The sequence below is a fragment of the Setaria viridis genome, chromosome 1, assembly GCF_005286985.2.
Source record: "Setaria viridis chromosome 1, Setaria_viridis_v4.0, whole genome shotgun sequence".
NCBI classification, from domain to species: Eukaryota; Viridiplantae; Streptophyta; class Magnoliopsida; order Poales; family Poaceae; genus Setaria; species Setaria viridis.
This window is the reverse complement of record NC_048263.2, coordinates 7,813,396-7,826,253: the sequence shown is the minus strand read 5'-3', so window position 1 is coordinate 7,826,253 and position 12,858 is coordinate 7,813,396. Positions and strand designations below refer to the sequence as shown.

General features: G+C 45.6%; 1 protein-coding gene across 2 annotated transcripts; it reads left to right on the top strand.

Annotated features, from left to right (window-relative positions):
- Nucleotides 1-8,317: 8,317 nt before the first annotated feature.
- On the top strand, nt 8,318-11,929 carry LOC117847883 (protein CHLOROPLAST IMPORT APPARATUS 2). 2 transcript variants are annotated; one of them, XM_034729189.2, is made up of 3 exons: nt 8,318-9,986; nt 11,258-11,468; nt 11,596-11,929. In XM_034729189.2, exons 1-2 carry the CDS (start codon nt 8,763-8,765, stop codon nt 11,441-11,443), a joined length of 1,410 nt encoding a protein of 469 aa, XP_034585080.1. In that variant the 5' UTR covers nt 8,318-8,762; the 3' UTR covers nt 11,444-11,468; nt 11,596-11,929. The 2 variants fall into 2 exon arrangements, with proteins under 2 accessions (XP_034585080.1, XP_034585074.1); XM_034729183.2 differs by having other exon boundaries at nt 8,320-9,986; nt 11,258-11,422.
- The last annotated feature ends 929 nt before the right edge of the window (nt 11,930-12,858 follow it).

Below are 12,858 nucleotides of genomic sequence, written 5' to 3'. Positions count from 1 at the left end.
ATATTTCCCCAATGAGATACTAGATCTGCAGCTCCAAAATCTAGCAAAAACTTACATGACATTTTTTCAAAGAATCAAACTATTTTTTTTTCTTGCGGAGAAAAGAGTCCAATTAAAGAGAGAGAGAGGCTAGTGGATGAGAGACGCAGAGGCACTCTGTTCCTGTGAGTAGAGAGAGAGAGAGAGAGCCAGAGAGGCCATCCTTTTTCATCCACCATCCGTGAGGTCCTTGCGGCTTCTCACGCAGTAGGATCAACGCGCGGTGGTTGCATTATCCGGAGGGAACGGAGGATGGTTTAGGGGTCCAAGTGTCCCCGGTGCGCACCATGCAATGCAATCCCTCTCCTCTGTTAGTGCTAGTGGGGTGGTACTAGCTGACAGGGTTAGATAAGATGTGCAGGTCATGGGTGTTCTGCCGATGGGGACGGCAGATATGCTCGCTTGGAGCCTTGCGGTCTCTCATGCGTGGCGTGGGAGTTTCGGCGCGAGTGATTGGCGACGGCCGATTTGATGTAATTTCGGGAGATTTTGTTCGAAAGGAGAGGGAATGCTTTGTTTGGCACAAGCATCTTCAGCAGATTATTCATCCTTCTACATTAAAAATTTATAAGAGGTACTCTGATAGATTATCAATTTGATTTCTATTATAAAAAAATTTAGTCATCACCAAAACACACATCCCTCTTACCCAAATGAAGGGGATTCATTCATCTGCCATATTCATGTGCATGAGGTGTTTTAGTAATATGATGCAGTACTAGTTAAAAAAAAATGTTATCATTAAGGGAGAAAGAAAATATATTAGTGATGGAAGATGACTAATCCGCTGAGGATGAAGATGCTCTAATGTCGCATTGTTTGTGTGAAGCACGTGCCGTGAATCTGCACTGGGGATAGGGTGGTCCGACTATACCGTGGGAACAACAGAACACCCGTAATTTATTTTTCTCTTGCGGCATGTGCAGTACACCGACAGAGAGCCGCAAAAACCAAGAGCCCAGACGTGCAACACCTGCAACAGCGATGAGTTACTGGGTAAAAACATACAATGATGTGTTGGGATTGCAGTTGTGCAGCAGATGGAACAGGAGTTCAGAAATTCAGAAGCACCACATTCCTGCAGCAATTCAGAAATGGCACAGACTTGAGGCAGGGACGTGAATGCGGCTAAACGCTGCACACCGAAAGAAAAGAAAAGGCTCTAGCGGAACAGAAATACACGCATGCCAATCTGCTGCTAGTTTGTTACTCCCTTGTCTATGTTTATAATGTTTATAAGTCATGCTAGGATTTGGCCGGTCTTCCAAATAACTCTTTAAACATTCATTTATCTTATAATCATTTCTTATATCATATTATTTATGGTTATAAATTTATGATCATTATAAACTATATTTGATTACGAATTCAACCATATAAAATTTACATTATAAAAATAAAAATAAATAGTTAAATTATTGGACAAATATTGCAACCTTTAAATTTTAATATACATGTACGTCTTATAAATAAATATGGAGGGAGTAGTTTCAACTCACCACGACGGAACCAGAGATCTTAATTCATCAATTGTTCATTTTGCCCGTAGACTAAAATCCGGATTCCTCAAACACCTATACAGCTATAATAATCCCACGGATCACACACAAATTAATATAAAACTGTACTAGCTATATATTCATTTATGAATTATCGGTATGTACTCTTTTTGTCTTCTTCTTTTTTAAAAAAAAATATAGCGGTTTTCTTATAAGAGGGAGTGGAAATTATATGCATTTATGAATTATCAGAGGGAGTGGAAATTTAATTACTTAGCAGTTGGAACATGTTCTAGGTGCAGTTGAAATTTTAACATTGCTCTAGTTGGCTTGACGGCCAACAACAGTCAAAGTAAATAATGTTTGACGGTCAGCCACCAAGCAAATCGTGTTTTTTTAACACTCTAATCCTACTTTTACAGATTCTACTTGACGGTTTGCTTGCCGAGGACCATCACCTTAGTGGTTTAGCACCTGTATCCGTGAGTGGTTTTGGGCTGTCAAGGTAACTCTAGATTTAAGTAGTGTGCGACCGTTATATATACTACATTTGTATCAAAATATTCGTCGTTGTAGATTTTTATCATCATGACCATTCATTTTCTTCAAAAAATTATGCATATATCATTTATTTTGTTTATAACTTATTTTATCATCAAATGTATTATAACAATAACTTATTTTTTCGTATATTTGAATTTTATAATCATCCCAAACCAAACGATTTGCTAAGTTTGAGTTACTCACGCTTCGGATTGGATGCATCCTTCGAATTACCCGGGACTACTGCGCATGCATGCACGCACGCGAGCGCGCACACACAAAAAAAAAAGTACCCTCCGCCGTGCCCTGTGGTCGTGTGCGACTCGTGCACGGCCCGACCCGTGTGAAGGTCGCGCAGGCATGCACGAGCAGCGCACCCCGACGCGCCCTCCGGGCCCACCCACCCCGGTGCGGTGACAGGCAACGCTGGTCGGCAGCAGCAGCCAGCGGCGGGCACAGCTGCATGGACCATGCACGCACAGCGGCGGGCAGAGCGAGCTTTTGGTTGCATCGGTGATCGGGGCAGTACGTCCACACCCCCTTGGCCGCATGTGTATCATCGTATCATCCATCCATCCATCCCCAGATCCATCACCGAATGAACACAAACACGTACACTGTAGACAGGCAGAGGCCGCGCCCGGAGCACCCTATCCCAAGCGACGCGCGCAGGGGAAAAAAAGGCTAAGGCCCGAACGGTCACAGGTCCCGATCCCTTGCGATCCTCACGTACTACCCCTCCCTTTGGATCTTTCCGGTAAATGGCAAGTGTGTAGCAAACCGTCCCGATTCCCAAACTTACTCTTGTTCGAGTCTCCCCGCCTTGCCGTACATGGTCGCTCGCCTTCTCCGCTAACTGTTGGTTCATCCAGTGGTAAGCGATGTTCCGGTCGATAACAGGAAAGGAAAGTGCTTATGATAACTACGCTTCAATCTCAAGGCCTAACTGGCCCAATCTTTCAGAGACATTCATGACATTCAGTGGTCGAATGTTTGTAGCCATGAGTATGCATGCGAATGGTCGAGCTCGTATGACAAGACTGAGAAGGTGCCATTTTGCTTGAATAAAGATATCTGTGGAAGCAAGCAAGCAAGTCGTGGGGAGCAAGGCGAATTGGCGAAAGGCCGTCACTTTCTCTGAAATGGCAAGCACAAGCGGTACGGGTAGTAGACTAGTACAAGTCTGGTCCCTGGGGGCAGGCAGGCAGCAGCAGCGCAGCAGCGTTTGACATTTCCGGCAAGGGTGGATGGACGGGTGGTGTCGTCGTCCCATGCATCATGCGGCCACGCCTGCCTTTTTTTCCCTCCCACCGCCCCTCGACAGCCCAGCAGAAAGAGGATAACTGCCACAGCACTGCAACGGCAAAGCAGAAGAGCGTTTGGCGTTTGCACTGCTGCAACGGCAAAGGCAAAGGCCAAAGGCGTCGCGCGTCTCAAAAGGCAGCAAGGCACCACCGCTCTTCCAGCACCACAGCTACAGCTACCATGCAGGCTACTTGCACGAGCATGGCTACTGGCTGCTGCATGCAGGAGCTAGCGTGCAACAGACTGTACATACAGCTCGGTGAAAGGAAGTTCAAACAGACTGCACAGAGTTCAGATTCTTCAGATGGTCAAATACATTTGTTATCAAATTTCAGAGAGTAGTTAACTGAGATCATCCAAATTATCAAGCTCATATGTGGTGCAACTTATTAATTCCATTTTCTTCTTCTCCTCCTCCTTCATTTATAATTCTCCGGACCATCTACTCCCTCCGTACCTAAACGTAGGTCGATCGTTTTGACTTTTCTATATACATAGATTTTGCTATGTATCCAGGTATAATCCTATATTTAGATGTACAGCAAAATCTATATACCTACAAAGCTAAAACGACCTACATTTTAAAACGGAGGGAACATTATATAATTATGTATAATTACGTGCGTCCACACAGGTGGTACGGTGTTGTTGTCATTAGGGTGGTGGTCGGCTCTGGCTCTTGTGCACGCAGGCTCAATCTAGCAGTGTTGTTTTCCTTGTCTGGCAAGCCCCATTTCCACCTCCAGACATGCCCTCATTTCCCGATTGTAATCTTATGGCCCCCCATGCATCCATGGTGGATGCGTGGTACCACCCATTGGGCACCTTATTACACCATTCGCCATGCCACGGATCTTAATTCATTTGGCACTATAGCGACAACAACAATCAAAACCGCCATGCTTGTCTTCTATAGCTTGTCTGCTGCCTAGCTTCACATATCCAATCTAGGGGTGGTCAAATGCAGCAAGTGAATATCCACAAAGTACATGACGGCCTACGGATAAGCACGTACGAACAACTCACTCTAAAGACGCGTGTGAGGGTATTCTTTTTTATTTTTTCCTCTTTTAAGTAAGTAACATATTGGACATCGACACGATCTTCAAATACTACACCGATTTCCATTTCCTGCTGTGTAATTTATCTGTTTGTTTTGTAAGGACGGTAGTGTGATGTACTTGTTTTTTTTCGAATCACATAGTACAGACGCAGACGCTCACACACTCGTCCTTATGAACACGCACAACCCTAAGCGTATGAGCACCTTCGAAAGACTGAGCCGGCAAATTCTCAAGTTTGACGAAGTCACCACTGGCGCCTCGCTGCCGACGGGTACGTCGCCTACCACTGAAAGAATAGTGCCGGTTAAATCTTGAAATAAATCCAGAAAAATGCGAGCATCGGTGCCGAGTCGAGGACTCGAATCCTGATGGGCAGGCTCCACCACAAGGAACCTTAACAGCTGAGCTAAGCTCAGTTCGCAGTGTGACATACTTACGCATATCAAAATAAAACGGCATGAAGCAAGTTTGAGATATGTTAAATCCAAATATTTATAGAGTTGTTGTTAGTAGAGATTGAACTATATGTGTATACCAGTATATATAGTTGTTTTTCAAGTACAACTATCTTTCTTCGAGTCCATATACGGTATACGGTATGTAAGTCTACTTGTATATGGAGACTCAAATTTATATCGTCGGATACATGCGAAAAAAATATAAAATGTCTCCCATTCTCCTATCCATTAAAATTTTGTGGCCCTTCGAGAAGATGTTCGCGCATACGTCGACAAGAAAGGAGAGCCGTAAAACAAGCCTAGTACGACCACTACAAGCAGACAAAACCTCTCAAAATAGCTGGCCACAAATGCAACACACATCTGTTAGACACACTAGGTTCTAGCTGTTCTAGACACTTAGCAGGTTGATGGATGAGCCTATCTGAATCCCTTTGCAGACTGCGTACATGATTGGCTGGTACATCCTGGCCATTCAGGATGTGTAGGACTGCATGTTGTGTTGGAATTTTGGTGGCAACAGCTGAAGAGATATTTGTCTTCTGCCACAAAAATATCTCAAAAGCTAACTAATTAAAAGCCTAGCTTAGGGCTTCTCCAACAAGGTAGCGTCGAGCTACCAGAAATATTATTTTAAATGGTGAACAACGAAAAATCGCTTGCAGCTCGATGCTCTACTCTCTCGCATGCACACTTCCCGAACCATCTATTCGCTACCGCTTGCTGCTACCGTCCTCTTGCTTAGAGCTATCACTAGCTCGTACGGGTGGAGACGCCCTTATAGATTATTAAGTTATGCTCGAATTTTTAACATACAAAAAAACATATTTTATCGATTTCTAATCAGCGCCTTCTCTGATTATTGTGCATGTGCTAAAGCTATCAATTACAATAGTTGAAAAAAAAACTGAACTGTGCATGCTGCTGATTCCACAATATTATTAAGTGGCTTGATCTCTCTAAGAATTTATAAAAAAACGAGCCACCAACCACAAAGGGACACTTTTGATGTAAAACTAAAATATCTTGCGAAGAAGATCCTGCAGCTACACCGGCCCTACCAAGGACAAAGGAAAAACCTCATCCTAAACAAAGAGCCAAGATTAATTTGGTTGGCTGGAAACGGCTCAATTGGCCCCTCTCCTCTATCATTAGTGGTTGAACCTCGGGGGAACAACGTATGGGGCATCGCAACCACACATCCTAATTCGCAAATATAGGCAAAGGTCCAAAAAGTAAGAAGCGAGGTGTTACGTGCATACAGAGAAAACTCTACTCATGGCGCCGCCGTCGCTGACAGAAATAGTTCCAGGACTCCTAACTTTCACTGACAAAATAAACAGCACCAGCAAATGCAATTTGTGGCCCATTCGCAATCGAATGTTGTGACGCAAACTTTCGATATGCAAAGCTTATCCGAATTAAGAGGGACCCAAACATTTAACACAAGCCCAAAATTCTTGCATGAAATGGAGAACCAAGAGGCTTGTGTGCGCGTAGCACTGTTGCTCTTTGTACTGGACCAATCACCGTCAGCCATGCGCGCATATAAGCTTCCAAGATCCTGCGGGCCCCGCGCTTAGCTTCACGTGAAAAGGTTGCCGGGCCGATAAAGAACTCGCCACGTAGGCCCGAGAATCCGGCGCGGCCAATGGGAGCACGCCATGTCAGCGGATAAGAGAAAATCATGGGACCTTTTCCGTTGGAGTGGATGGGATGGGCAATCAGGAGCTTAAAAGCGCCCTAGTAGCTCGGCTGTTACTAAAATGCCCCTCCGGTTTGCTTTTGGTGGTTCCAACTTACAGCTCACAAAGGAGATGCTTATGATTTTAGGTAGGATATGAACAAATGTTTTGGGCATCACAAGCTCAGAATCAATTGGTTCACCAAAAATATTCATACATCTGAATTGATGTGTGATGGAAAAAAAAACTTAGCACTACATTTGGTTTGAACCGATTCATCGGTCTCGAAAGGTTACATATGATTTTTTAAATAATAATCTCAGATGGTTAGATATGAATTTTTTTAATAATAGTTACCAAGATTTAATAATGTTTTGACTATGTACAAGGTTCTTTTATTTTAACAAACAAAATACCACTTTCAAGTGGCAACCAAGCACTTTTATGACATATAACAGTGTGCACTCCTGTCTTCCTCAACCACTACCCCTGATAGCAGGGACAAATATTATTTTAAAATATGGCGTATTTCTTGATAAATGGAAATAGGTTTTAGATACCCCCGTTTTCAGAATATACAATCAGAATCTTGAATCTCATCTCCTGCACCTACAATTAGCTAATGACCGAACTTGGTTGGATCCCAGGTTGTTCTTTGTCCTGTAACCAAAAGAAAAAAAAAGGGTAGAAAATTCATTCTCAGTCCTGAATCTATAGATACAATCGACAAAAAGCATGTATGTACTTCATACAAAATGACAACAAACTAGTTTAAACAAATGCTATTGCAATATAATTATATCTCTCCAGCAGAGAAAGATCACAACATATACGATTATTACTATGAGATGCCGAATTAACATACCAGCAGCATGTGCACAGACATGGAGGTAGCATGCATCAGGACAAGGGTGGAACTTGACATTTCACCAGGAAAAAAACATATGGGAGGAAACCTTCAAAGCTTTGCTTTTCATACGGCACAAGAGGCATGGCGACAAGATGTATTAGTCCAAAAGAGGATGCCATTAAGTAATGCTTACTCCCATGTTTCATTGGTCAGTACCGTCTCTAGAAGAAATATTATTGATATGTCACATGGTTACCAACAGACAACCATGAACAAAAAGCCAAATAACCTTGAAAAAAAGCTTGACAATAAATAACTTGTATTTTTTTTTCTAATTCTAAGCAAGAATCATGCCGCGAAGTTAGTGTGAGTTGACAACATTTAGAAGTTCAGTTGTTTTTTTTTGTCATGTCATATTGCTTATAATTTTAACCATCTATGATTTATCACACCTTTTGTGTATATTTGTTCAATCAAAGCTGTATCAATTATATAAATCACGCATGATTCTAGCAATTACCAGCTGATTTCTTGCCAGCAAACTTATGATATAAAAAAAATTCTAGTATAGTGCTGCCTTTTTAAGGCTTCACTACATCTGAAACAAAATAACTTCAGTTAGTTATCTAGTGGGTTTCTTCTGGAAAAAAAATGGTGATGATGGTAACAAATTTGATAACCCTACAAGCTAGGGCAAATTGGTCTCATTTTAGCATTGCAAATCCCAACACATGTACAACCCAGAGCCTAGGAATAAAGAGCACAAATGGCTTGGGGAGGGGGGCCTGCACAAACTGTGTGGGCCCTGCAAATGCCATGGGCAGCAGGAGAGAAAGGGACATGGTGAGAGGGTGGCTTGTCTCTTCCTATATGCTCCTACCCAAGCCCTCTAAAACCCCACCCTGTACCCCCTTCTCTTGAACCCTTTCTTCCTCCTCTCCCCAGCAGCTGCAATTCCCCACACCCTTCTCTTTATCTGTCTACAATCTCTCTCCTCCCAAGGATCCAAGAAGTACCATTGCAGCGGCTTCTCTCTTCATCAATCCCCAATCCCAACAAAGCTTCTCAGCTCAGCTCAGGGAATTCCCCTGCTTCTGCTCTTGTGTTCTTGCAAGCTCTCTGCTCTGCTTCTTCATCTCTTCTGCCCACAGGAGTCCAGCAGTTGCAAAGACATAATCTTGCTCCTGTGTTTTTGGGTTGATGGTTGTGGAATTAATCCAAGAATATCTGGAGCTGTTCATCTCTCCTTCCGAACAAGACGAGGGCAAAGTGATCGTTTGAGAATTGGTGGTAGCTGTTGCTGTTGTTGAGGCGTTGCAATGTCGTCTTCCTGCATACCAACCGGCCTGCGGCTGGACCTGGACATGGTGAAGGCGGCGGCGTCGCCGGGTGCGCACTCGTCGCCGCTGCGGCCGGTGCACTCGTCGCCGTCGTCGACGCTGTCGGAGGCGTCGAACGCGTCGTCGTCGGCGACGTCCGTGTCGCTGAAGCGGGCGCGCGCGCCGCGGAAGCGGCCGAACCAGGCGTACAATGAGGCCGCCGCGCTGCTCGCGTCCATCCACCCCTCCGTCTTCCCCGTCAAGAAGAGCCCCAAGACGGCGACGCGCCCGCCGGTGCGGCAGCTCTCCGGCCTCGCCGCAGCGTTCGACGCCTCCTCCGACCTCCTCCCGCCGCTCCCCGTCCTCGCGGACACCGCATTCCTGCTCCGGGACGTGCCCGCGCCGCCGCCGCCGCTGCCGCAGAGCCCGTCCGGCGCCAAGAACTGCTCGTCGCCGGCCCCGGTGAGCAGCGTGTTCCGGGACTTCCGCGACCCGGCACCGTCACCGGCGAGCCCCGACACCGTCGACGCCGACGAGCTTGGCGAGATCGACTTCGACGACGACGGCTTCGACGCCGAGTCCATTCTCGACGTCGACGAGGCCACCGCCGGCGCGGCCGAGGGCCTCGACGGTATCATGGGCAGCCTTACCGTCGAGAGCAACACGGCCACCACGTCGGATGACTCCATCCTGTCAAGCTCCGGCATACACCCCTACCTCAGGAGCCTCATGGTGGTCGGCCTCGCCGGCAGGTTCGAGCTCGGCCTCGGGTTCCGGCACGGCGCTCGGCCCAACCTCAACCGCGCCCTGAAGCGGCGGGACGACGACGGCGCCTGGTGGATGTGGCCGGCCGTGCCGGTGAAGGACTTGACGGTTGCACCACCGATGCCGCCAGCACCGGCAGCGCCGGACGCTGCAATGGCGCAGGTGCCGGCGGCGCCAGAGAAGAAGAAGAGCAAGAAGAAGAAGGTCGTGAAGGTGGAGAAGGTTATGGCAAAGGGGAAGGAGGAGCTGCCCAACGCTAAATGCAAGGAGGAAGCTGACGGCTCCGTCGAGGCTGCTAATGGCGACGGCGACGCTGACAGCACGCCGACGAAGGCGCCAAAGACTGGGTTGGGGCTGAAGCTGGACGCCGACGAGGTGCTCAAGGCGTGGTCCGACAAAGGGTCCATGTTCACCGAGGGCGGCGGGCCGGAGTCGCCGACGTCGGCTGCCGACGTGCGGGTAAGTAATTGATTGCCATTTGAGGCTGAATTTTGATGCTTCAATTAATCTTTCCCCTAAAATTAAAAAAAAAACAAAGAAGAAGGTACTTGCAGAGCAGGAAAGTAGAGCATAATTTTGATGCGTTATCAGTAACTGAATTTTACCATTTGGGACTGTTCGTTTAGATCAAATAGTAAGATTTTGGCGCTTTATAGCTGAATTTTACTTCTTTGTTACATTCTCATGCAGATTAATGGGACAATTTTCTGAAACTGAATATCTTTTCATAAGAAAGAGTTCGTTTCAAAATTTTATAAGAAAGAAGGGAATTGTCAATTGGACAGTTGCTTCTTCAAACAATAAAAATGGACACTCACAGGCAAAAAACCACATTACAAGTCTCTAGAATAGGAACTGTTTATCCAAATGGATGGTCCCTCACACAAAGTACTGTATAGTACCGCACTGCTACATATCTGATAGTACACGTCTTTCAGAATACCAGTGGTACTGCAGTAACCCGTAGAATAAATTATCCAGAAATTTTACGGTGCTTGAGAATTTTGCAGTAACCCAATATTAAGTTTTTTAGGGGAGAAAAATAAAAAGTAGTGAGCTTTTGAATTTTAGGTTTCAGTTAGCAGATTTTCATATCTTCATGAATCGTTTAAATTCTGTTAAACTTATGGGTGAAGATCTGTTTGAGAATTGGTAAATTCTACTCCATCCATCCCAAATTATAGGTCGTTTTGGCTTTTCTAGATGCGTAGATATTATTATGCATCTAGGCATATGGTATATCTAAGTGCATAACAAAGTTTATGAATCTAAAAAAGCTAAAGCGACCTATAATTTGGGACGGAGGGAGTATCTGGCTATGATTTGTTAAACTCAATTATCCATCAGTGGACCACAGACAATAGAGCCTGGAGATCTTGTGCCAAGGATTATATGTCTGTCTTGTTGCAAAGGGGTCTTTTGGGCTCAATTTTGGTGCCCTTTGTGCCAATGATAGAGCAATTGCAACAACTGCAGCCCCAATTCAGTTGGCTTTTCTGCAATTTGCTCTGGCACATGCCAATATTGGCAGCTGTCAAAAATGACAAGAATCACAATCAATAGATACGTCCAGCATTTGTAATATGGACATATCATGACATGTATTTTCTACCTTGAGAGACATTTCAGAGACAATGCAAACCTGTAAATAGCAACTGTCTTCATGGATCCTAAAGTATGAAAACTGGGGCTCTTACAGTCTTACTGATGAAGATCCGTCCTTGTTGCAGGCTAAACTTGCAGACATTGACCTGTTTCCAGAGAATGGAGCTGCTGGTGGCATCAGGGAAGCCAGTGTCCTGCGGTACAAGGAGAAGAGGCGCACCCGGCTGTTCTCAAAGAAGATCCGGTACCAAGTGCGGAAGGTGAACGCCGACTGCCGGCCTCGGATGAAGGCAAGCACTAGAACTGATTAGAAAGCATAAAAGATCTGTTCGTAAGGCAAAAACTGCAAAAACTCACTGTTCAATCACACAAAAAATACCATGTGTTTAACCTGCAGATGCAGTTAACCATATCACAGTGTGTGAAGTACTGACATGTTTATTTTCTGTTCTGGTTCTTGCAGGGAAGGTTTGTTAGGAGCCCATCTCTTCTTCAGCAAGCCCTGGAGGAGGAGAGCTAGACAGAGATACTTGCTAGACTGTTTTTTATCAGCACCTTTTTTTTTTTGCCCTTTTAGTTTCTCATTAGCTAAGAGATGTGAGTGAGGATTTCCCCCGGGTTTTTTCGGAGTTTTGCTCTGGAGAGAATAGGATGCCTTTAGAGTGGGTTGTCATGGTCATCCTATGGTGGTCACATAGTTTGTCTCAGGTTTACAATGTGAGGTAAAGGAAGGAAATAAAGTGATGTTAGAATATACAGTCATACAGCAAGCAGCAAAGATGATGGGTTCTTATTTACTTTCACTGCACCAAAATTACCGGCTGAACATCACATTGCCTTGAAACATCCACTGCAAAGAAAAACGACTGACTTGAAATCAGCATGGACTATGTAATACCATTTTCACAGTATCTGCTACTCATGCATTATGCTTGCCACCGTTTTAAGAGGGAAATTACCTGCAGGCATGCAACTACATGCTGAAACATGTACTGCAGTCACTAGCAAACTAGGAAATTGAAAAAGAAAACAATACAGATCTTCTTGAAACTTCATCATTACCTGAAAAACTTTGCAATTTCACGAGGCGCTTATCAGGTAAGGATTAAAAACAGAAAACAAAGCAGCACGTGGTTGAAGCTCTCAGATTGTATCCTTCTTTTTTTTACTAGCCGAGCATCAAACAAAAGAAGGAAATGATTGAGCGCGCAGAGTCACAGAGCACTGCTCACCTATCCAGACCTGCAGTACGAAATTCCAACTGCATGAACAGCCCGCGGCTAAAAGTCCTTGATATGACAACTCGCGGATCAATGGCCTCCTCCCTGGTCCGACATGCTAGAGGGAAGGAAGGAGCCAGAGAGCCGCCCCTGCAGATGATGCTGCCCTGAAATCTGCGTCGCTGATCGGCCAATCGGAAATGCTGCGCCGCACTGCACGGAGCGGCTACTGACCTGGGGAGAAGCGACGAGGGTGTTCGAAGCGGCGAGATTCCTTGCCGGCGCCGGCGCCGGCACGCCCCCATTGCGGCGCCTCCCCGCAGCGGGAGGAGGAAGGGGAATAATGGCGGAGAGGGAGGTATCCTGGAAGATTCCTTCCCGTTACGCATCTCCCGTTTCGAATCCTGGCCGTTCAACTCAGATCCTACGGCCAAGAGACCATCCGTACGCCGCGGGCCTGCCTCTGAGCTCCTGTGGTCCGTGGTCGCAGGCTGCAATGTCAGGCC

Bases quoted from the DNA above. Each gene is read 5' to 3' on its own strand.
- LOC117847883 (XM_034729183.2), top strand. From the start codon at position 8,763: ATGTCGTCTTCCTGCATACCAACCGGCCTGCGGCTGGACCTGGACATG. The intron at 9,987-11,257 runs GTAAGTAATTGA...TCCTTGTTGCAG, and splicing joins CGTCGGCTGCCGACGTGCGG to GCTAAACTTGCAGACATTGA. The intron at 11,423-11,595 runs GCAAGCACTAGA...TGGTTCTTGCAG, and splicing joins ACTGCCGGCCTCGGATGAAG to GGAAGGTTTGTTAGGAGCCC.